The 26,096-nt window shown below is 40.7% G+C and overlaps 1 protein-coding gene across 5 annotated transcripts in view; it reads right to left on the bottom strand.

The window, feature by feature from the left end:
* Positions 1–26,096, bottom strand: part of CEP170B (centrosomal protein 170B) — a 106,788-nt gene that overhangs the window by 13,057 nt on the left and 67,635 nt on the right. For 4 of the 5 annotated variants that reach the window (XM_031953131.1, XM_031953132.1, XM_031953133.1 and 1 more), the window contains 8 exons: positions 24,709–25,194; positions 20,713–21,473; positions 20,235–20,429; positions 17,879–18,014; positions 14,378–16,177; positions 11,299–11,542; positions 7,264–7,423; positions 5,058–5,201 (listed from right to left, as the gene is read on the bottom strand). In XM_031953131.1, coding sequence (XP_031808991.1) covers positions 5,058–5,201; positions 7,264–7,423; positions 11,299–11,542; positions 14,378–16,177; positions 17,879–18,014; positions 20,235–20,429; positions 20,713–21,473; positions 24,709–25,194 — 3,926 coding nt within the window. The remainder of the gene's footprint in view (positions 1–5,057; positions 5,202–7,263; positions 7,424–11,298; positions 11,543–14,377; positions 16,178–17,878; positions 18,015–20,234; positions 20,430–20,712; positions 21,474–24,708; positions 25,195–26,096) is intronic. The other variant, XM_031953135.1, reaches the window with a different exon arrangement.

A 26,096-nucleotide genomic window follows, 5' to 3' on the forward strand; every position in this document is an offset into this window, starting at 1 on the left:
GTATAATCATTTTTTAACATATTTCCATATTTATCACATCATAAAAGAAAAATCAGAAAAATGGGGAAAATGAGAAAGAAAAAGCAAGTAACAAAAAAGGTGAAAATAGTATGTTTTGATCCATTCAATCTCTATATTTTCTCTCTGAATGCGGATGGCATTTTGTACTCCAAGTCTATTGGAATTGTCTTGGAACATTGTATTGCTGAGAAGTTATATTTATCATAACTGATCATGCTAATATTGCTGTTATTATGTACAATGTTCTCCTGGTTCTTCTCACTTAATTCAGCATTAACTCATGTAAGTGTTTCTGTCATGTAAGTTTTTCTGAAATCAGTCTGCTCATGAACAATAATATTCCACTACATTCATATAATATAATTTATTCAGCATTCCCTAACTGATGGGCAATTTCCAGTTCCTTGCTATTATTACAAAAAGGGCTGCTACAAACATTTTTGCATACATGGGTCCTTTCTCTTTTTTTATGATCTCTTTGGGCATTATCCCCCACTTTCAATAATTATTCATTTCTAGCTCATTATCTTCCTTCCCAAACCCTCCTCTCTTCCTAACTTCCATTTTATTGTCTTAAGTACCACTAGGCTTGCAATCTAGGTGTTATCCTTGATTCCTCACTACCTCTCATCCCTCTATATTCAATCAATTGCCAAGTCCTATTCATTCTACTTTTCTAAAATCTCTCCTACATGCCCCTTTCTTTTCTCTGAAACTGCTATGACTAACTCATCTCACACTTGGACTACTGCAATAACCTTTTGGTCTTCTTGTCTCAAGTCCATCTTACACTCAGTTATCAAAGTGACCTTTCTAAAACACAGATCTGACCCTCCACCCCCATTCAATTAATTAACTGCACTATCACCTTTAAGATCAAATATAAAATCCTTAGTTTGGCTTTTAAGTTCTTCATAAACTGACCCCTCCTACTTTTCCAGCCTTCTTACATTTTATTCCCTTCCATCTCTATATTCTATGATCCAGTGTCGCTGGTTGCCTTGCTGTTCCTGCACATGATACTCTCCCTCCCAATGCTGCATTTTCACTAACTGTTTCCCTCTACCGCCAATGTCTGGAATGGAATGTTCTCTCTCCTCATCTCTACCTCTCTCACCTTCCTTTAAATCTCAATTCAAATCCCATATTTTGCAAAAAGCATTTCTTATTCATCCTTAATATTTAACCCTTAATACTAGCCTTCCCTCTGAGATCATGTCCAATTTTTCTTGTTTATATTTTGTTTGAACATAGTTGCGTGTATATTATTTTCCCAATTAGATTGTGAACTCCTGGAGGACTTTCTTTATAGTCACAATACAAGTTAGTACAGTTCCTGACACAGAATATGGGATTAATAAATGTTTACTGATTTTTTTATTTCCAGAAAGAGCTAAGTTTCTCAGTGATTAGATTCTTGCCTGGAGGCAAGAAAATCTGAGTTCAAATTCTGCCTTACACACTTACTAGCTGTGTGAAACTGGGCAAGTCACTGAACCTCTGTCTGCCTCAGTTTCCTCAATTATAAATGAAGCTAATAATTGCACCTTCTCCCTACGATTGTTGTGAGAATCAAATAATTGGCCTAATGGTAAAAGAGACACAAAAATTCACTTATGAAAATAACTACTTGAAAAATAGAACTGGAAAAAGCAAGCTCACTGAAGAAAAGAATACCTTAAAAATCAGAATTGGGCAAGTAGAAGCTAATGACTTCATGAACCGTCAAGAAACAAGAAAACAAACTCAAAAGAAAAAAAAGAAAATGTGAATTATCTCATTGGAAAAACAACCAACCAGGAACATATAGGAAAGATAATTTCGGAATCATTTTATTACCAGAAAGCTATGATTAAAAAAAAGGTTAGACATCACATGTTGAGAAATTTATTAAGGAAAACTACTTCAATGTCCTAGAACCAGAGGATAAAATAGAAATTGAAAGAATCTACTGATCATCACCTGACTAGAGATCTCAAAATGAATATCAAAGTACAATTCCAAAGTCCCCAAATCAAAGAGAAAATGTTTCAAGCAGCCAGAAAGAAACTGTTCAAACACTGTAGAGTCCTAGTAAAGATTACATGAGATGTAGTAGCTAAAACATTAAAGAAGCAGAGACTTGGAATATGATATTCTGGTAGGCAAAAGAGCTGGGAACACAATCAAGAATCACCTACCTTGCAAAACTAAAAAAAGGATAAGTAAGAAAGAGGGATGCCCTGAGACAAGAGTAAAGGGAGAGTAAAAATGGGAAAAATTATCTCACATAAAAGAGGCATGCAAGGATGAGCTTTTCCAGTGAATGGGGAAAATGGGAGTGAGGGTGGACAGGACCTGAATCTTACATTTAAATTGGTTCAAAGAGGTGAAAAAAATATACATATATACACTCAAATGATTACAGAAATATATCTTACCCAAGAGGGAAGTAGAAGAAGAAGAGAATAAGAGAAACAAAAGGGATGGGGATGATAAAGGTGGTTAGGCAGTGATCAGAAACAAAAGAGACTTTATAGGAGGGACAGGACAAAAAGACAGAGAAGATAAAGAAAATAAGATGGAAGTAATTTACAGTTAATAATCATAACTGTGAATATGAATGGGATAAATTCACCCATAAAATGGAAGCAGACAGAATGGATTAGAAAATGGAATCCAACAATATGTTGTTTACAAGAAACAACTTGAAACTTGAGACACACACAAAATGTTTTAAAAAGGGAAGGGGGAGGTTTAGAGCAGAATCTGTTATGCTTCAGCTAAAGTTAAAAAAAAAAAAAAAGACAGGGCCAGTAATCATGACAAAGCAAAAACAAAAATAGACCCAATTAAAAGAGAAACTACATTTTGCTAAAAGGCATCATAGATAGTGAAGTAATATCAATACTAAACCAAATGGTAAGCATCTGAATTCTTAAAAGAAAAGTTAAATGAGTTACAGGACAATAAAACTATAGTAGTGGGGGGGACTTCAACTTTCCTCTCTCAAAGACAGACAAATCTAATCAAAAATAAAAAAGAAGTTAAGGAGAATAGAATCTTATAAAAGTTAATATAATAGATCTTTGTAGAAAACTGAATAGGAATAAAAAGGAATATACTTGTACATGGTAACTACACAAAAACTGATCATGTATTAGGACAAACACCTCACAACCAAATACAGACAAGTACAAATATTAATTGTATCCTTTTTTTTTAATTATAGTAACTTTTTATTGACAGAAAACTGTATCCTTTTAAGACCATTATTCAATTAAAATTATATCCAATAAAGGATTGTGAAAGATTAAATATTAATTATAAATTAAGTAATCTAATCCTAAGGAACAAGTAGATCAAAGAACAAATCACAGAAATAACAAATAATTTCATTAAAGACAATGACAAAAATGAAGCAATATTCCAAAATTTGTGGGATGCAATCAAACCGGTGTTTGGAGGAAAATTTATATCTTTAAATGCATACATCAATAAAAGGAAAAAGAACAGATCAACAAAAGCAACCCCCCCCCAAAAAAACAACAAATTAAAATTTTCAAATTAAACATCAAAATGAAAATTCTGAAAATCAAAGGAGAAAATAATAAAATTAAAAATAAAAAAATTGAACTAATAAATAAAACTAGGAATTAGTTTTATGGGAAAAAATAGACAAACCATTGGTTAATTTGATTTAAAATAAAATGAAAGCAGAAAATAAATTACCAGCATCAAAAATGAAAAGGGTGACAAGATGAAAATCAAGCATCAAAATGAATCAAATAACTTATTTTACCTAATTACATGACAGTAAAACTGATGATCTAAATGAAATGGATGAATATTACAAAAATATGAAACTGCCCTTATTGACAGAAGAGGAAACAGTATATTTAAATAACTCAATTTTAGAAAAAGAAATTAAATAACTCATAAATGAGCTCCCTAAGAAAAAGTCCCCATAACCAGATGAATTTACAAGAAAATTTTACCAAACTCTTAAGGAATGATTAATACCAATGTAATAAAAAATGACAATTCTATGCAAGTTAATTTACATATTCAGAGCCACACCAATCAAATTATCAAAATATTATTTTATAGAACTAGAAAAAATAATGACAAAATTCATCTGGAAGAAAAAATCTCAAGAATATCAAGGGGATCAATGGAAAACGATATTGAAGGAATGTGTCTAACAGGACCACATTTCAAACTCTATTGCTAATGGTAATCATCAAAACAGTTTTTGGTATTAGCTAAGAAATGGAGTGATAGATCACTGGAAAAATTAGGGCATATGCCCTATTTTGGAATTATGAATTGATCTAACCATTTTGGAGAAAAATTTGAAACTATGACCAAAGAGTTACAAAACTATACATACCCTTTGATCCACCAATACTATGATCTGTATCCCAAATAGATTCAAAAAAAGGGAAAAGGAGCTATTGTACAAAAATATTCATAACAACTCTTTTTCTGATGGCAAAGAATTGGACATCAAGGGGATACTCATTATTTGGGGAACAGCTGAACAAGTTATGGTAAGTTTATGATGCAATATTATTTTGCTATAAGAAATAAGTAAAATGGTTTCAGGAAAACTTGGGAAAATTTATATGAGCTCATACAAAACGAAATGAGAAGAACAAAGAGAACATTGTATATCGTTAAAGCAATATTGCAAGGATGATCAACTGTGAAAGACTTAGTCACTCAAATGAATTCAACAATCCAAAACAATTCCAAAGAATTCATGTTAAAAAGAAAAGAAAAAAGCTATCTGCTTCTAGAGGGGAGAACTGATAAAACTTTTTAAACTTTCTGTTTCTTTCTATTTCTTTGGCTATGTTTTCTTTTGCAACATGGCTAATACGGAAATATATTTTATAAGAGATTACATGTATAAAAATATAAAATTGCTTGCCTTTTCAAGGTGGGAGGAGGAATGAGATGGAGAGAGAAACAGGATCTCAAAATGTTAAAGAAAATTTTACATGTAAATGGGAAAGATTTAAATAAACTTTTTAAAAAATCAAGAAACATGCCTCTTCTCGGTTCCTGGGCCGTGTCCTCCAAGCATAATTGTCATCCCGATTGTCATTCATGTTCTGATCAAAGTCCTTCAAACCCATGGCCCCAGGTGGAACCTTTTGGAAGTTGAGGCTGGCTTCTGGGATGTGCTGTACTAGCTGCAAATAGAAAGGGCAGAAAGAAGTTCTCTGGAAGCCAAGAAAAATGAGTAACAGCCCACACCCTGTCCTGACAACACTGAACTTACAGCCTTCTCTCTCTTTCTCTCTCTCTCCCCGCCTCCCCTCCCTCTTTCTCTCCCCCCCCTTCTCCAAATCCACAGACATTTCCAATTTCTGACATTTGTAGCACTCTTCAGGTTTTCCAAAATAACTTTCCAGACATTGCCTCACTCATCTCCAACACCCTCTGAGGCAGGCAGAGCTGCTATTACTATTTCTATTAGGAAGATGAGTAAAGAAATACAGAGAGATTAAATGACATGAGGAATAACGAAAAGATAATTGGACTGCATTCAAATCCCAGTCCTCTTAGCTATTATTTATGTGACCTTGGGAAAAATCACTTCCCTTTCTCAAAGTCTGTTTCCTTATTTATAAAATGATGGGTCTAAAATGATGATCTTACAGGTCCCTTGTAATCTTTAAATCCTATAATCCTATGACTTTACATTTTGTATGAAAAAGTTGGGGAGGCAAAAAACCCCTATTGCTATCTTAGGTCATATGAAGAAGAGGAGAGAAAAAAGAGTTCAAAATAAGGAAGATGATGTCCTGCCATATTCTGGTCTAGAGAGACCTTTTTTATGGCTCTGTTATGTCTAGTTCAGGTACTATACTTTAGAAAGACACTGAGAAGCTAGAACATGTCTAGAGACAAATAACAGATTCATACAACAGAGTTTTATTCTATTTCCATCCACAGCCCACCCCAGAGATGTTGCGATTGGTTTGAGGCTCACGGAAGGAGGAAGCTTTGCATTTCCAAGAAAGTGGGGCAAAGTTTCCATCCAAATGATCAATCAATGAGTATTTAATGATCACTTAGTATGTGCCAGAGCAGCAAGTTAGCACGCTGGATAAAGTGCCAGATCTTGAATCAGAAAAACCCGAGTTCAAATCTACCTTTTCTGATTGGAAAACCTGAAAAGTGCTACAAATGTCAGAAACTGGAAATGTCTGTGGATTTGGAGGGGGGAGGAGGAAGGAGGAGAGAAAAATTTGAGAAAGAAAGAGACAGCTGTGTGACTCTGGGCAAAATCATTTAAACCTGTTTGCCTTAGTTTTCTTATCTATAAAATGAACTGGAGAAGGAAATGGCAAATCACTCCAGTATCTTTGCCAAGAAAACTCCAAATGGAATCATGAAAAGTCGGATATGACTGAAACAACTGAAAAACAGACTCTGAACCTTAGTTCTTTCATTCTTCCAGAGTGAAGATGAAAATAGTCCAGGAAGCAGAGTAGCCCAGAAAAATAAAATTAAAGTTGTACAGCTAATCTCTAATCCTCAAGGACAAGCTATCCTTCTCTGGATCTACTCCCAGGCTCCAGATTAATGGTTTTGAGACAGCAAACATCCCTCAGTCACAGAACCATCCCCTTTTTAGAGGTGGGAGATGGAGAACTGCACATGTCATTGGACATAGTTGTGTTGACTGTTTTTGATGAATTGCTTTTTATTCTATCTTACAATGGATGAATGGCTAGATAGCTGAATAAGGAGGATTTTATTTGGAAATGGAAGAGATATTTTTAAAAAAGATAACAATAGATTTTTTTTTTTTTGAAATAGAAATGCCTATTTAATTGCTACTCCCATTTTATGGATGAGCTGATTGGAGCTCAATGTGGCTTGCACAAACTAGCATAGCATCATAGAATTTTGTTCTTTTGAGAACTGGATAGGACATGAAAGATTTTATCTTTCAACAGCCTCATTTTATGTCTAGAAAAACTTAGATCCAGAGAAAGGAAGGAACTTGTTTAAAATCACATAGCAAGTCAGTGCTAAGTTACGCTAATATTGAAACATGTCTTCTCTAGAGATTAATCTACTGAGCCACTTCCCTACTCACACCTTTTGTTAAACCAAAGGTACACAGAAATCTCAAGAAGCACAAAGGGACTTCAGGTCATGGCCTCCCTATCAGACAAGGTTAGTTCCTATTATATGAAGTTCTGTTAATTAATGGTAGCCACTTCCACTGAAGAAACTCACCTCCTCTCTGGCAGAGATAGTGGAGGCTGGAGTGGTGGGGACAGAACTGAGTGAGGTACCACGGCCAGTTCCTGAGGAGCTCTGGGAGTCTCCATCCCCAGCCACATCCTGGATCTCTCTTGCCAAGATGGCAACATCTTTCACCAGAGTCTGGCTTAACCTGTAGCCAAAAAAGATAGACAAAACCAGTTCAGAATATCCCCAAGTTCCCAGAAAACCAAAGTAGCCCAATTCAACTTAGGGGGACAGGACAGGTTCCATTAGAAAAGAATCCTGACCAGGAAAGAAACTGCCCTGTTTGTCCTCCAGTGGGGAGTATGGAGGAGCTAGTAGAAAGGACAGTCATAGCAAAGGCCTGACCAGGTACCAGGACCAGCTTGAACTATTCCTTATTTACCTTATTCACAGAATAAGTGGGCTATTTGAGAGGTGCCAGCTAGACGTATTATTATTGGACCTAATGTGCCACAATCTCAAACTTGGGTTCAATGCTTCTCTACATAAGGCAAATCTCTAGGAGATAATTTTTTTCTATTCACAGCACACCAGTCTCTGAAACAGACCCACCTGATTCCTTGCTACAAACAGACATGTCTGGATATTCCTCTTCCTTAAAAAATCTTCATGTGATCCTAACATACCTTCAAACTATTTATGCTTTTTGTCACCACTTCCTCTCCCCTTACTCATTTTTTAACCCCTTGTAATCTGGCTTCCGACCATATCAATCAACTGAACTGTTGTCTTGACATCAGTTATCTCTGATAGTCTTTTCTCATTCCTTAGCCTTTTTTTGATCTCTCTGGGGCAGTTAATACTGCTAACCATTTTATCATCCTGGAAGTTCTTTTTCTTTAGGTTTTATGACACACTTTATTTTGATTCTCCATCAACACATCAACATACCACCATTCTCTTTTCCTGTATTGTCATCCACCTTCTAACTGAATGTACTTCAAGGTCCTATCTATCCTAGATCTTCTTCTCTTCTTTACACTCCCCTTTCGATAATCTCAACAACTTCTATGGTTCAATTACTATCTAGATAGATGATTCGCCAAGCTACAGATCCAACCCCAGTTTTCTTTTGGAGCTCCAAACCTTTACTCAGTTTCAAAATGTCTAACATGTCAAAAACTCACCCTATTTTCTGAACTTCCCAATTTCTTTCCAGTCTTTCCAGTCACCCAGATTCACAAACTCAAAGTCATCCTCAACTCCAATAAATTTCCCTAGTGTTGTCATTTCTAGTCCAATAACATCTCTCCTACCTATTCATTATTCCCATCCCAGAGCCATCACCTCCTTATCTGGACTATTGCAATAGCTTCATTTATCTCCCTTCCTTGTACCCTCTGTAATCCATCCTCCCTATAGTTGCCAGAGTGAGACTGCCGAGGCACATGTCTTACTGTATCACTCTTTGCCCAATAAAGTTCAGGAGCTTCCTAATACCTCTCTTTATTTTATCTAATCCAATGTATGAGATTCAAGGCCTTCTACAATTGGCCTTGACTGATTGTATATGAGAGGGAGGTAGCATCTAAAGATCTTCACAAGCAGGTTTCAACCTCCTTTTCCAAGATTATCATTCATTATTTCTCTTTACACACTTTTTGATCTAGGCAAACTGACCCTTTCCAATCTTTCATTTCTGTGTTTTTGAATAGGTTGTCTCTTATATCTGGATTCTGATCCCTTTTTTCATCCACCTTTTAGAATGCCTAGTTTTAGTTTCAATTCCTTTATTGTTAGCTTCCTAGTTGAAAAGTTCAGTTTAACTGTCACTTTTCATATGAGGTCTTTCCCAATTTCCCTCAGCCCCCACTTCAAATTGCCAGGGCCTTTCCTAATAACGATGTAGTTTCTTTATTTATGCCATTTCTATATCTAAATGTTGTCTCCCATCTTATTGTCTCCATGCTCAGGACTCCAGTATTAAACTTTTAATAAATGCTTCCTTAAATGTTTTGTTTTGTTTTCCCAAGTTTGCCAATAATTAAGATGTCCAAAGAGGAAATCTGAATTCCAATTTTCCATCTAAAGAACAGAAGAAATAACAGTGATGATGTATAGAAAGGCCTCTGGTTTGGGAGTAGGAAGGCCTTACATCCAGTTGTTCTTACTATCATTTGTGATTTCAGACAAGTTACTTAACATTTTTAGGTCTCAATTTCCTCACTTGTAAAATGAATGGGTTAGGTCCCTTCCACTTAATTCTTTCTATGATGCCACAAGCAAAGATAGTCTTATAAATTTAAAACAAGAACAGCTCTCCAATGATTCCAGATGATGAAATGTGTTACCTACCTCTTGACACAGAGGTGATGAATTGGGGTGCAGATTGACACATATTTTTTGAAAATGGCCAATGCAGTAATTTGTTTTGCTTAAATGAAAAGGGGAGAGTGGTGAGAGAGAAAAATAGATTATTGTTAATTTAAAATAATTAAAGTTAAATCAAGAACAGTTCTCCACTGGAGAGTCTACATGACTATCACGAGAAGAAAGGAAGCAAGTGAGGAATACCAAGGGTATTATATCCCATCTCTGACACCTAACTAGCTGTATGACCATAGGCAAGTCATAACCTCTGTGGGATCCAGCAGCTTTCAGTGACTAATTGCTACAGATCAATGTGCATAAGTGGAAAAAGCAGAAAATTCCCTACACTAAAAAAATCTATCCTCCTTTCTCCCTTCTTCTACCAAAGAATAAATGCCATTTTGCCTTATATGAAACATGAACTGCAGTGTCTCACTGCTATTTGGTGGAGAGCTTTGGTTCTTGAAAGCTATGTCACTGGAGTCACAATGTCATTGGATGGTTCTGCCATGAAGGAAAATGTAGGCTTGGTTTCAGAGCTGGCTTTGATGAACTTTGCCCCCCCTCCATAATTCTTGAAACCCATATCCTAAGCAAAAGAGGGAGTGTGATCTGCATTGGTGAAGAGAAACACTGCATTGATGAGACTCTGATTCTTGGTGTAATGAAAATAATCAGAATTTGGAATGAGGAAAACCTGAATTCCACTTCTTTGCACGTGTTTAAACACTGATCAGTTTGGATAACTCACTTTCTTTGCTTCCATAAACATGTTTTACAGTTTCCTATTTCTGGACTACCTCCTCTCCACTATGTCTGCTTATTATTAAACACAGCAATAGCATTAGAGTTTTACAAAGCACTATGTAAAAGTATCAAGAGTAGGTGAATTATTCTCTTCTTTCTATAGATGAGGAAACTGAGGTTCATAGAAGTGAAGTGGGCAGTGTAAGGTCTCAACTCTAAACCAAGAGGTTTTTCCACCACATAAATCCTATCCTGACTTTCCATGAAAGCTCAGATATGTTCTCAATGTAACTTTACATTATCTAGGCAAAGAATCCAAAATTTAAGGTCTTTTAAGGTCGACTATTAGAAGTCGACAAGAGGAGGGAAATTATGGGGGGGGGAAGACAACCTCTCTCTGACTATTCATTACTCTGTGGTTGTAATAAGTCTCTATGCATAGGAATCACATGAAATATAAGAGAAAAGATCTGGGTCTGTCTAAGGAGCAAGGGAAAATTTTCTAGGAAGCACCACTGGTAGAAGTTAACTAAGTGAGTAAAACTCCACATGCAGAAATGGAGAAATGAGGGGAGATGAACACATCAAATTCTGACAAAACATTAAATAAAGGATCCCTCCCCCAAACCCTTCAAATTTTCCCCTTTCATATGGGTTTAAGTTTCCTGTCAATTCAAGCTTATAAGCACAAATTAGAAGAACATGTAATCGAGCTGAAAAGGACCTGAGAAGTAATCTAGCCATCTACTATGTTTAGAGAGGAGAAAATTCTAACCACATAGGTTCAGTGACTTGCCTATAATAACAGCAAATAAGTGGCAGAGGAGGGATTTAAATCCAATGATCAGGATTACTTTGGAAACACTTTTTGCTTTATTGTAAGTTGAACTAGATTTCTTCTGAGATTTATTTTAATTCTGAGATTCTAGGATTCCAAGACTTTCCCAGAGTTCTCATACTCACCTGGCAATCTCGGCGATCTCTGCCGTCTGTACGATGTAGTTGTAGTGCTCAGGTTCCTCATCCTCATCATCCTCATCTGTGTCTCGCCCATTATAGGGTCTGGGCCGGCCCTGGCCAGTGGCCCTCAGGGTCTGAGTGGCTGTTGAGGCATGGGAGCGTTTGTGTTTGGGAGAACTGTGGGTGGAGCCGTATTCCTCCTCCGAGGTGGATGTGCAATCTGAACCCTGCTGCCTTCGCCGGGAGTCTTAGACAAATGAATTGGTTTCAGACACAAGGAGAACAAAAACAGAAAGGAATTCAGAGCCCAGGCAGCCAAGATCAAACCAAACTGGAATAAACCAAACAGGGCAAAACAAAGTGGGGGAGGGAGCCCCTTAGAACCTCTTAGGAGTCCTAAAAAGAAAAAGGTTTGAGTGTCATGAATTTTCTGGACCGAGTAGATATAGCAATGAATGGGCACAGAGTTAGTATACCCTTCAAATGCAGCTTATTAGCTTTGTGGCCTTCTGCAATTTCTCCAGAAATGAAATGAGGAGACTGAAATTGAAGGTCCTTTTCAACCAAAATATTCTATGATCTGCCCATACCAATTAACTAAATTATATATATAATGGAAGCAGAGCTGACTGGTAAAGTCCTATGAGATGGACACTATGAACTCTGCCTTTTCAGTCCTTCTTTACAGAAATACTTGCAGCATCAAAGCTACTATTGGAGCTCCTCAGACATTCTCAAAGTCATTGTCATCAGGTAAGGGAGCTTTTTGTCTACAGTAGGAACTTCCCAGGGAAGTTCCAAGGACACCAAACCAGGCCCAGGAAATTAGACACACGCCATCCAGACAGGGAGGGAAAGTTGGCCTTCCTGGGAGAGATAGAAGAAAGTTAGGCTTCCCAAGGAGGGACAAGTGACATTCTCCCCCATGCTGCATGCAGGAAGGTATGAGCTGCCTATGGTCCACCTGCTGGACCCTGCCAGGCCAACCCATCCAAGCTGCTGCCCTGGTCTACTGACCATCCAGTAGAAGGAACTAACTCCATGTGGGACAAGGCAAGTATATGACTACTGAAAATGGGCCAAGAAGAAGATAGAGGAACCATCCAAGTTAGAAGGGCTCTGTATGTTGAAAAATGCTTCATTTTGTACCGTTAGATAATTATTTCCTGTTCATGTCCAAATACTGTGCAACAAAGGACAAGGCTCAGATTTTCTCTTCTGCAAATAACTAGACTAGACAGTCACTAAGGTTGCATCAGTTCTATGACTCTAAGGTTCCATGCACTGTCTATTTCTTAAAGACTTTAATTCCAACAGTAATGGCAGCAACAGGAGAGGCTGTGCTCACCCAGAAGTCCAGGAGGGGGAAGGCACTCTTCTCATTTGGTCTCTCCTTCCCCCAAGAAAGTCAGCCTGCCTCACCTACTGCCACTTCTCCTCTCTGAGAAGCTGCCCCTCGTGCAACTCCTGAAGAACAATTTTCCTACTGAAACAGGAAATTATCCCACAAAGTAACGACAAACCTGGCCCAGCCAGTGTCCGAGTTTCTGCACTTTGGCAACCTTTCTCTCTAGTTAGAACCTCCAGCTGGAATATGATTAAAAACACCCGCCCCAAGCAAGGCCATCTTCTTCAGGGAAGTGCAGAGAAGGGAGAGGGGAAAGTCCCAAGCCAATTCAGCATGGACACAACCAGAGAAGGTAGTTAGTAAAAGCTGACTGTTAGGAGGAAGGAGAGTTTGGTTAGCAAGGAGCTGCCAACAGCTGGTAGGGAAGGGAAAAGAGAAAAGATAAAAAAAACAAAAATTCTTGCCTGAAGCCTCTTATAGGTTTTATAAACCAAAAACCAATTCATTTAGAATAAGATTGAAGCTCTAGCTCTTCTCTAGAGTTTAAAGAGTGATCTGAAATTGAGCCCTAGCTATCATTAAGAGTCAGAAACATGTTTTGAGCTTGGATATCCCAGGGGTGGCCTCTATATGTCATTAGTAGTGACCAACTTCATTAACAATTTAAAAATAAAAGCAAGGGGTGTCTGCCTTCGAGGGCACCCTAGATTTTCCCTTTAGGGAGGGTGAAGGCAGCCCCATGGAATTTATAATACTTAGCATCTTCAAAGGAGGATTGTAACGTGGCAAACACATGGCCTTTTTTCACAAATAAAACAGCAAAAGTGATGCAGGAGAACAGACACACAACCAGGGCACTGGACCATTTCTGATTCCCCTCCCCACACCACCTCTGATACTGCTCCCTCTTCTTTCCTTCTGTGCTTGGAACCCATACCCATTTCTTATGTTCCTTCCCTCTCTCCATCTAAGAAGCCCCTCTGATTTTTAGGACACCCTCAAGGAAAAAAAATACCCGTTTGTCCTCCAGTGAGTCATAAAAGAAACACAGCCCTGAATCAAAGATTGTATGTGCTATGGGAGGAACCAACCAAACCAAGATGAGGCCCGCACAAATGAGAGATATTGCTCATCTCAAAGGAACCAGAATAAGACAACTGACTCCAAGTACCTGGAATCTTCCTTCCTTCCAACCCCCAGGAGACTCCAGTATTTTGTGGATCCCATTATAAAAGCCATTGCCTTTATTTTTGTATATCAGTATATACATATCCCTATAACTTGTGTTTCTCCCACTTTGATCAGACAAGGAGCTTTGAAGGCAAGACCACATCTTCCTCACAGCTGAGCTCTCGAAGAATATGGCCACCCCTCACACTTCTTCTCCCTTCCTCTGCCAAGCCCTAAGCCCCTAGTAGGTAACATCACCACCATTACTTCTAGAACCCATTTTTGTATCATGGGTTTTTCTGACAGTCTGGCAAAGCCCATGAACTCACTCTTAGAATAATGTTTTTTCATACATAAAATACATTATATTTACAATGGAAGTCCATTATATTTAAACACATTTATCAAAATATTTAAAAATAAGTTCACGGACCCCACATTAAGAAACCTTGATCTAGGGAGCCCCTAAATGCACCCCAACCCTTCTTTCCTAATGTCCACCCTCTTGATTTGGTGTCTGCAGAAGAATGGGACACTGTTGGCCCACCAGAGCCAAAGACTTACTAGAGGAGGAAGAATAGCGAGCACTGCCCGAGCGAGCCCTGTTGAAAGGCTGCTTTGTGGCAGCCACTGCTGCTGCCGTCTTCCTGGCTGCTGCTCGCGCTTCTGACATGGTTGGCTTTCGGCTCGAGTAGTAGGACTCGACGCTCCTTCCAGAGAAGCCTGTCCGGGTTGGAGCGGACTCCGCATCACTGGGCACTGTAAATGAACCAGCCCTTTTCCGGGGCATGGCGAGAATATCCAAGCGGGACAGCTTCTTGACCTCTGTGGCCTGCTTGGTTGTGGCCTCGGGATTGGAAGCAGTGGCCCTTTCGCTGTCAGCACCCTCATTGTCCGAGGTATCCCCAAGCCGGGCCCGCCTAAGCCTGGAGGCCCGAGTAGGTCTTGGGGTGGACAGGCTGTTAGACCTGGTGAGAATCTGTTGTACCTTCTGCACGTTGGCAGAAACCCGGCTGTGTTCCTCCTTGGCGGCTGAAGGGGAAGGAGGTGGGGCCGAGGGCTTCCTCCGGGCTGTGGGTCTGACTGTTGCTGCTGGCTGATGTTCAGGTTCTGAAGTGACAGCATCCGGACCGGGTGTGCAGGGGTGACCGGAGCCCCGCTCATCATCCGTAAAGTCCAGAGATGCCCGGGTCCCATTGTTGCGCTTAACCTGGAAGCGCCGAGTTCCTTCTGGAGCTGGTCCTGGGCGACGCTGCTTCTCTGAGAGCCGCTCGCGGGCACTGGGCATGAGACCGCCATTGCTGGAATCCTGGATTGAAGGAGCCGATGACGGCCGCTCTTTCTGGGGGCCATTGCCCACCACCACCTTGCCCTTCTGAGTCTGACTGGACCCATTCTTCCCACTGAGAAGGCTAACCGTGCTCGATGTGTCCACATCAGAGTCACCCGATAAGGAATCCTCTGGCTGCGTGGGGGCGTTCCTGGCATCCTCGGGAGACTTGGCAAGGATCTTGGCTTCCAAAGCTGCAAGAGCCGTCTCTGTCTCCTTCAGGATTAAGTGCGTGTCCTGAGCGTGGTAGTCCATGCGGGTGGCCCGAGTAGCCTCCAAGTCCTTCAGAAGGGGATGGCTGGATATGTGGGGGAGCCTGTTGGGGGCAATGCCGCTGCTTGCCCGCTCTTTGGTAAAGCTCTCTTGTCGGACAAAGGATAGGGCTTCCTTTGGCACTGCTGCTGAACTATCTTGTTCTGGGGACGGGTTGGACTGCAGGGAAATGGTCATCTTTCCTGTCATGCTGATGTATGTGCCATTCTCCTCCTTGGCTCTGGATCTCAAGGAAGGGGAGCTGCTGATTGGCCGCAAGGGCGATGACTCCCGATCCATAGGTTCCTTGTTGGCTCGGGATGATGGGGGACTCGGGGAGAGTTTGGAGGGAAAGCTGGGCTCTTTGTTCTCATCCCCAATATAGAAGGACAAGGGGACTGGCTCCCCTGCTGTCTTGGGGTTGGAATGCTGAAGCTCTGCCCCTGGGGAATGCTGCTGGCCCCGAGGCCACTCTGACCTCTGGGAACGATCGTTCTTTCTCTGCCCAGACCCAAGACCGTCATCTGATTGGCTTCCATCACTGAGACTGTCTGGGTCTAGATCTTCTTGGATGAACAAGTGGTCTACCGGGTTCTCATAAGACTCTGGGGCTGGTGGCTTGGCTGCATTTCTCTTGGTGACTTCAGGGTAGGGTTCTGTCCCCATTAATCCAGTCAGCACAGGACTTTCTGCTTTGTCACTTGGGGGTAGTTGGGGGAGTAGTCTCCGTGTTCTAGAAGGCAAGGTTGGCTCCAACTCCCCAACTTTATGGTTGGTGACATCTGTGAGGGCAAAAATAACAGATCCATTAAAGGAAAATTTGCCCTATTTACCTCCTGCCTCCCTTCCCACCAGGAACACACCAAATTATGGCAATACTGCAGGGTTTTATCATGCCCCCACTAAAACACCAACTTTTCCTCCCCCAAAAGCAATTCTCTAGTAGAGCCTTCTCCTATGTCTGAGGATAAATTAATAGCCACTCATAAATTAATGAACCACACAGGGTTCATTTCCTAAATTAGGGACCAGTTTGAAGACCCCAAAGAAGATCTTAATTCTCTGCTGCATCTTCTCCTGCATCTTCTTCTTCAACATCTACCTTCAACACTCTAAACTTTTCTTCACTCCTCCCAAACATGTTCTTTTTTTCTTTCTCTTTCCATCTCAGGCAAGTTGCCTCTTCACCAATCTCTCTCCTCTTAACTGCTCTATTATCAAAACCTTATCTATCCTTCAAGCTCAAAACCTACCTCCTCTAGAAAGTTCTCTCTGACTATTCCAGCCTGCATTAATTCCCTGAGAAACCAGCCTCTATACTTTAACGCAAGGTCACAAATGGTCCTATGTTGTGCTCTGTCTCACTTCAAATCTTCCCACAGTCTGACCAGGAACCTCTAGGATAGAATGCCAAGCTCTCTTCCAGGCTTTGAGCTCTCTGACACTAGTGCCTGAATCTTCTATTGTCTATGGACAAGTAAGGGACATTAAGAATAAGACTTCTTGCCATATGACAGGACCATTTGATGCTGTTAAGTTTTCTTTTACTTCCTTGCTTTAAATGGATAAAGTTCCTTTTTTAACCCTCCACTCCATTTGTCAGAGTCAAAGGGCAATGAAGGTGAGCTCTACAAACCACAGTAAGACTGAACTTAGGTAAGACCATGAGAACCAGCCGCTTCCCCAGGCTGAAGTTCTGGTAAAGGGATTACTGAATGCTGCCCCTACAATTGTCTACTTGGTTATTCAGGATTTTATGATCTAAGATATAAAAATGTGAAAATGTTGTCATATGCCACAGAGAAACCAAGATGTTCTAATAATAGCCTGAAACTTCTCTGTCTCCACTCCCTTTTGCATGGGACTTCCTTGGGAGGATGGAAAGAGGAAAAGTTTTAGCAGTAGAGCTGCTGAGGGTTGTGAATCTGAGGAAAATGCAAGGCTAGAAAAGGGAACCAGAAGCCATTTTCTCACCCTCATCCTCTATTAGAATGTAAGCTTCCTGGAGGCAGCACCTGATTTAACTTTATCTTTGGAAGCTCAACATCCAACACTTAGTAAACATCTAGGCACTTAATAAGTGCATGCTGAACTGAACTGAGTTGAACCGATCAACACTGGAGGAGACAATATCTGCATTTCTAAACATCTGGCATCTCCCCAAAACCTGACCACCTAATCTGGGTCTGATAATTCCTCTAGACCTAAGATCCACTTGGCCCTAGCACAAAATTAAAGGGTTAAGGTAGCATGGTTTTGGAGAAAGAGTTGAATTTGCTGTCAGAGGTTCTAGGTAGCTTTCTAAGTATGTGGCTGTAGCCAAGTTCTTTGCTTTCTCAGCCTCAGTTGTTCATCTGGAAAATGGCCATAATTCAATACTTACCTCACAAGGTTGTTGTGATGAAGGACTTTGTAAACTTTAAATCAATACAGAAATATCAGCTATAATTGTTATCTCAGTCTCCAGTCAAATAGAGACTTACCAGTCTCAGAGTCCAGGCCAGAGGGGGTTGACTCAGAGAGCAAAGTCCCTGGTCCCGGATCCAAGTAGCTATCAGCCAGACTGGCCCAACGGGATACCCATTTCTGACTCCCTGGAGAGCCTGACACTGGCAGGACCTGCAAAGAGAAATGCCCATTTGTGAGCCAAGGTGACCTTTGGTGTGACTGTAGATGGAGACCACTGAGGGGTAGGGACACTGGTTAACTCATTGTATTCAATCATTTGGGCAAATGAAATCTATATACCCAACAGGCCCCTAAACACAATGGTCTCTCAGTTCCTTGTGTTCCTGCCTCCCTCTAAAATCATCTAGATCATTTACCACCCATCCCTGACTTAGAAAGAACAATTGATTTGGAGTTAGGAGACTTACTAGCTGTATGACTATAAGTATGAACCTCAGTTTTCTCATCTGTAAAAGTGATCTCATGATCACAGGATTTAGAGCTGGAAGAGAATTTTGTGCCTCTCAGCCTAACTCCCTCATTTTGTAGCTCACAGAATCATAAATAGAAAGCAAGAAGGCTCCTTATAGGACATCTACTCAACCTCATCGTTGTATATACGTGAAGTCTAAAACTTGGCAAAGGAAAGGGACTAACTCTGGGATGTAGGGGGAGTGAGGAGCAATGCTGGAAGGTAACAACTTGTGTGCTATCTGACACATCACAGGGTTGTTGTGAGGAAAGGGTTTTGTGAACTTTAAGTGCTACAGAATTGCCATTATCATTATTAATAATAGCAATATTATTGAAAAGCATTATAGTCTAGTGAATGGAAAATTGGCTTTGGAGCCAGTAAGACCTGAGTTCAAATCTTGCCTGGGTGATCCTGCCTGGATGCCTAGGAAACTGACCTACTTTTGGATAGAGAGCGAGGGGAAAAAGCATGTTTGGGAGAAAGGAAGGAAAATGTTGGAGAGCTGAGATAGGGCTGAATTGTGGAGGGCCTTGAATGCCAAGCTAAAGAATTTGGAATTTTTGCTGCAGGTTAAAAAAACAAACAAACAGAATTTAAGACAGAATTTAAGATTTCAATTTAAGACTTTTATTTAAGTTTTTGTATTGGTAAAATAGTTTCCTCATCTGGGAAGCTCCTATGCTAATGAAACCAAAGGGTTAGTCCCTATTGCTAATAGCATTAAAATTACTATCATTATTTCATTTCCTCTACTCAAGTCCCACTCTAATGACTCATTTTGTCTTGGAAGTGGTCCTGGAGTCTCAGAATACTATGCAAATGGAGCATGAGTTTGGAAACCCAAGCTTGAAATGCTTTGTCCTTTAACTTCTAGCAGTACATGACAACTGATATATCTGTTTTACAAGAATCAGTCCAGTCTTTCTAAGCTCAGAGGCTCAATTTGGCCATAGAGAGATCAATTTTTTTAACTCCTTACTCATTCATTTATTCAAGGTTACCTACTGAGGAAGAGAAAGGCTGAGATCTAGTGTTCAATTCTAGAAAATTTTATTAAGAATTTAATAAGAGCAAGACACTTAAGCAGTTAGGTGGCTCAGTGGACATAGCATTAGGCTTGGAGCCAGGAAGACCCAAATTCAAATTCAGCTTCAGAATCTTCCTACCTATGTGACCTTAAGCAAGTCACTTAATCTCTGCTTGTCACTGGAAAAAGGAATAGTAAACTACTCATTCCACTATTTTTGCCGCAAAAAAAAGCCTTTGGACAGAGATCCACAGTCACAAAGAGTCAGACATGATTGAAATGGCTGAACAACAAATACAAGGCTTATACTGGATATTAGGGATCCAAAGCCAAAAGAAAAAAAAAAATCACCTTTGCTCTTGATGAATTTACATTCAAAGAGACAACCAAGAAGGGGTGGGGTGTGTGTGCAGAAAAGTACCCACAAAGATAAAATCATAAAACCTAAAAGTATCAGAGGATCCAAGTTCAAATCTCAAAATGGAGACTTTCTACCTCTTGGGTGATCCTCAACAAGTTACTTCCTTTCTCTGGTCCTCATTTCTTTTTAATCTGAAAAAATGAAATAAGTGGATAAGATGATCAGCTAAATGTCTTCCACTTCTAAATCATATGATTTCACTATTGATCTAGTTCTGACCCCTCTGCCACACTGGAGTCCTCTCCTATCAAGTTCCCATTCCTGACTATAGTGCCCTATTCCTCTAGGCCTGGGATCCTGACTTGCCACTTGGGAAAGGGGAGAGAGAGGAAAAAAAAAAACAGCAGACAAAGAAAGACAGAGAGAGAAAGAGAGAAAAGAGGGACAGACAGACATGGGGCAGGGGGCAGTGGAGAGGAGCATATGTGCACCTACTCCTGTCCTCCTCCCTCGGACACTGTACTGTACCTGGCTCTCGCCTGGAGGAGACAGGCCTGAGGTCCTGGAAGCAAATTCTTGCAGCAGAGCCAGCCGCTGAGCCACCCCTGCCTCTGCCACAGGGGGTGGGGAGGAGCTTGCTTCATCCTTCTCTCCACGGATAATGGGGCGGAAGGTAGTGGAGGTCATCTTAGAAAATTCAGGGGACTCAAACACCCCAAAAACCTGGAAGGGAGATAGAAACAGATTTAAGAGGGATTCCCTATTAACCCCACACCCCACCTAGAACAACTGTTGATAATGACAAGGACCTTTTACTCCTATTTCACCCCCCTGCCCCCTGCCCCAGACCTTCCAGTGACATATCCACCATCCCTCAAAGGGGAAGTAACTGACTCAGACTCACACAACTGGTAAGTGGTAGAGTCAGGACTAAAACATGTCTTCTCAGGCTCCTTATTCCAAGTCCTTCCATCACAGCATACCATCTCCCCTACCTGGTCCCTACCTGGTCAATCATTTTCCGTGCCTCCTCAACTTCCTTGTCTTGTGTTTCTGTCTCAATGGTGTAGGTGCCAGCATCACTTAAACTATCATCCTCCTCCTGTTTCCGAGACTTGGTCAGCTGAGGGTCAGCAGACACTGGGGCTGGGGAGGATGGGGGAGCTGGGGGAGCTGCTGAGATGACCACACGGGGAGCTAAGGGTGTGGGCAAGCCCGGTGGCTGTTTTTCTGGGCCAGGCCGCCCTGCTGTAGTGCTCTCCCGCAGGTATTCAGCAGCAAAATCCTGAGCCATCCGGGACCTGCGCCCCACACTGCCATAGAGTCGATGTGTTGGGCGGGCAGCTGTTGAAGATGAAGCTATACGATCCTCCGTCTTCTCTCGCTTGAGCGAACTGGCCCTCTGGGGGCCTGAAGTGCTTCCAGATGCTCGGCCTGAAGCAGGACCTGGGACAGCAGCCATTCCACCACAAACACCAGGGGGTCCTGGCACTCTGCGCTTGTCTGCTTTGGGGTCAGCTGGCACATGGGTGAAGGACTGGGAACGTTTTTTACGGGGTGTATCATCATCAAAGAATTCAATGACAAAGGCCTGTTGGTTGTGTAGCATTTCCTGGGGGTCCCGCTTGATCTGCCGCTGTAACCGGACCTGTTCCCCAGTGGGGGGTTCTGCCACTGGTACTGGAGCAGTCTCTTTTTCTGCCTTTAGAGAAGATGCTACTGCTGGATCCTCTGTGTCACTCTGTGTACCATCCTCATGTCGGTGGCCTAAGAGTTAGGGAAGTGGGCAGTGAGAACAGCCCCGTCACCAAAAAAGTCTCACCCAATCAGAAGCTGACTCATAGGATCAATCAATCAGCTGGTAAGAACTCACTGATTGCATACCATGTGCCAAGCATTGTGTTAAGCAAAAGGTCATAAAATTTAGAGCTGCAAGAGTACTTGGATGATTTAGTCCAATTTCCTCACTTTACAGAAGGAAAAACTGAGGACCTGGAATACTGACTACAGAACACAGATAATAGATGTCGAGCTGGGATTTAATCCCAACTCCTGGTCTCTAATTTCAAATCCAAGCAATTCTATATTGCTTTCCTATTCCTACAGCTTCTGGACATCATTTCTTTTGTCCCAAACCCTGGATCCTGTCAAAACTTTTAGAGTTTACCCTCATCTACCCTTTCTTGCTTAAAATATCTTGCATAGATTATTCCAATCGATCTGGAGATAGATTTGCATCATTATTTGGATACTTGTTAATGTTTCTTTAGTTTTTCTTACCTACCTTTCCTACCTAAAAACTCCAAGAGTCCGAGTTCTGGGAAGAAAGGCTTGGCATGCATTATTTTCCCTGTCTTTCTCAGTGGAGAAAACAAAAAGAGTGGAGAAGTTTTGTCCCCAGTATAGAACTCTGCACTTGGGGAGAAATACAACCGGCAGAACTGAAATCATATAACCTTAGATGCAGGACGCTGGTGGGATTATATTTTTGTTTCATGTATGGCACTGTCCCAGCCCTCCAGGACTTTTTATCATAGACTTCTAACAATTCTTCCCACCTCCGCTCTCCTCACTTTCCCCATGGCCCTCTATCTATTCTATTCTTTATATAGTTACCTAACTAATCTTCCTAATTAAGGGTGCATTATAGTTCAAGAGAAACCAAAAAGCCTAAAGGGGGACTGAGTTAAACCATGATTGATACATGTTATCTGTAACATGGGCAAATCATCCTACCTCCCTAAATCTTTTTTTTACTCTATAAAATCAGAGAATTAATACTATGGATCCCCAAAGAAAAGATCTGGTTATGGCAGTGCTCTGGACAAAAATCTTTAGTAGTTACTAAAAATCAAATTCTTATACTTGGCATTCAAAGCTCTCTACAATCTGGTGCCTCTCTGCCTTTCCAGCCTTATTTCCTACCACTCTCTCCCATATATTCTGCACTACAGTCGCTCTAGATATCTCATTGTTCCCAAATACCCTCTGTGCTTTTCCTATTGTCTTTATTCATGTTGTTTCTCCTCTTCACCATTTGAATTCTTATGTACCTTTTTAAAGCCCAAAACATATGCTACTTCCTCCAGCAAATCTTTGACAACTACACTCCTACTGCCCACCACCACCTTAAACCTCATCATATTTTGTATTTTAATTGTCTATCTTGTTTCTCATTCTCCTACTAGTGGGTACTAGTGGGTAGGAAAACCCACATCATATATAAATATTTTTGTTTTCCCCATCACCTAGCACAGGCCTTTTCATATGGTAGTTACTGAGGAAATGTTTACTGAATTTGAAATTTTTTTCTGGATTATAGCCCTCAGCATTCCAATGAGAATAGAGAAGAGAAAGGAGGAATTCACACATACTCAGACACTCATACAGTCATACACACACATAACCACAGAGTCTTACCACATATCCTATCTCAAAAGAATGTTGGTGGAAATTAGATGACTATATGTTCCTACAGGCAATACTGGGAAAAACAATATTTTAGACCTGTTCAATAACTGAATGGACTGACTTGGCAGGTAGTGAGTTTCCTGTTAGTAAATGTCTTCAGGTATAAGCTGAATATTTATTTGTCAGAGATGTCAAGGTTAGAGATTTCTTGGATCCCTTCTAGCTCTGAGATGCTGTGATTTAATCAATCTGGACAGAACTTTATTAATGTGATTGGTTGATAGTAGCAAGGATGAAATGGCCGTGATGTGAGTGGAAAGAACACCAGCTCTGAATGAGAAGAGGAAGCAGAAGTTGGTGGCACTGGGAAGGACCTTCTCTCAAGGGTCAATATGGCAGTCAGGCCAATCACTAGATCAAAGGGAAAGGAGGCTATTGAATAGAAGACAATCTGACTGGTCAAAGATTGGATTATAAATCTTAGGATTTTGGAACAAAATTCTTTTGTTCCATCCTGAGAATTTCACACTCTGTAAGTTTATATTTTAAGATCCTTCTTTCAAATTCTAGTAAAAACTCTTTTGAGAAAAACTATATCATGATGAAAACAGGGTTAAATATAAAATTCTTAACATAATTAGGCTCAGAAACCATCTGTACAAGTATAGGATGGAGAAAAAGAAATTAACTAATTAAGAAAATAAAAATAATTATTATTTTAAAGTATAGGATGGGATTAGTGAGCAAAATAAGAGTTTATATAGTGAAAATCTAGAGATTTTACCAAATTGCAGTCTCAACATCAGTCAAAAGTTTGATTCTGCCAAAATGCTATTTCTTCATCCAGGAAGTCTTTACCAATCTCACATGGGCTGTCCACCACCACTCCATATGGAGTCTTAGGCTGCACGCAATGAAGAAGAGCAGTGTCCTTTCTCCGCCCAGACCACATATAAAGTAGTGCTCAGTTCTAGAGGTCATATTTCAGAAAGACGATTGACAAGCTCAAGGATGTCCAGAGAAGGGTGACTAAGTTGGTAAAGACATTTGCTTAGGCAAAGAACACTTAGAAAGGACATCATGGCTACCTTCAAGTCTGCGAAACGCTCTTATGGGACAAAGATTGGATAGAATTTGTTCTTCTTGATCTGGAAGAGCTAGGACTAGGAGCACTGAGGTGGAATCACAAAGTTGGTTTCCGTTTTACTTAAGAGAAACATTCTATCCATTGCATCTCATCAAAAGTTACTGTCTTACCTCAAGGAACAGTGAGTTTCTCATTACTGGAGGGCTCAGGCTGGCTGACTTCTCTGGACTTTTAAGTATAGCTTGGACAATGCCATCTGAGATCCCTTCCAGCTCTGGGAGGGGGTTGACCCCCAAAGCTCTGAGGGTCAAGCATGAAAAGTGGCACATAAGGGAAAGACAAGTTCAGGATCATAAGTAAACTAAAAGGGTCAGTGTCAGTCCTACCCTGGTGTCCTGTTTCTGCAGTCATGGGGACTGACAGTCTCACAGAGAGTCCTATATAGTCACGTAAACCTTCCCTTTCCCTTCCCCAAAATCACACTGTCTTGTTTGTCCTACTCACCCTTTAGCGTCCGTACGTGGACAGGCAGGTCACTCTTGGTGCTGTATCCATCTTCCCCAGGTCCTGGCCTTCGTATCAGGCTAGGATCATTCTGTACCAACCAATTCACTACCTTGCTCTGGGCTGACACCATATCAGTAGGTGTTGGGTCCTTCACAAGAGGCCGCCGAGGTCTCATGGAGAATTTGGTGACATGATCTTTGATCTTCACCTTGCCAGGGCTACAGTCATCAAATTCAATGGTGAAGGAGGCATGGCTTTGTACCACTGGGGGAGCCCCACCCCCTCCTCCTGGCTCCACATCCTTTGTGGGGACTTCATGAACCTGTTCCTCCACGGACTTGGAGATGGGCTGAAACTCTTTTGTGGGTATCTCAAAATAGCTCGGCTCCCTCCGGAAGGTGAATGCTGATGATTCTTGGCCATCCCGGTAGTTTGGTATATTCCCATTGACCTCCTCATGCTGGGGAATCTCCTTGGTCCTCTCTTGGAGAAAAAAAAAAAGGACTGTTATAGTGATAACAGTAATAATAGTGGTAATAATAAAGATAACAGCAACTTTCATGTCTACCCAGAATTAAGGTTCACAACAACTTTGTGAGGTAGGAACCTACTTCCATATTTTGAGGACCTATTTTTTACTCAATGAGAGTCAGATTCTAATCTGAGGCCCTGGTGAGGAATTATGTGTACAGTACTTTAGAAATTGAAAGGCCTAAGATGGCAGAGAAAATCCAAGTTCCCCAAGTTCTCCCGATTCCTTCAGAAACACTAAATCAAGCCTCTGTGTTTAGGAAATAAATATCTATTCTTTACTGGAAAGAAAAATAAGAAAGAAAGAAATTGTGAAGTCTACAAATGATCTAAGACAATTCAAAAAAAGGTTCATGATGAAAACTGCTATCCACATCCACTACGGAATCTGAATGCAGATCAAAGTATACTAGTTTTACTTTCTTTGGATTGTGGGTTTGGGGTGTGTGTGCGTGCGTGTGTGTGTGTGTGTGTGTGTTTTCCTTTTTCTTCTATTTCTTCTTTCACAACATGACTAATGTGGAAATGTTTAAATAATTGCACATGTACAATCTATATCAATATTGTTTGCTGTATTGGGCAAGGGGGAAGGGAAGGATAGAGGGAAGGGAGAAAATTTGAAACTCAAAATCTTATTTAAAAATACTACTTTGGGTTTTTAAATTGTAAGGTGACATTCTGGATAGCAATTTGAAACTGTATATACCCTTTGATTCAGCACTGGGTCTGTACTACTGGGTCTGTATCCCAAAAAGATCATGATAAAAGAGGGGAAAGGACTCACATGTGCAAAAATGTTTGTAGCAGTAAGAAACTAGAAATTGAATGGCTGTCCATCAGTTGGGAAATGGCTG

Source organism: Sarcophilus harrisii, chromosome 2 (genome assembly GCF_902635505.1).
Source record: "Sarcophilus harrisii chromosome 2, mSarHar1.11, whole genome shotgun sequence".
Taxonomy (NCBI): Eukaryota; Metazoa; Chordata; class Mammalia; order Dasyuromorphia; family Dasyuridae; genus Sarcophilus; species Sarcophilus harrisii.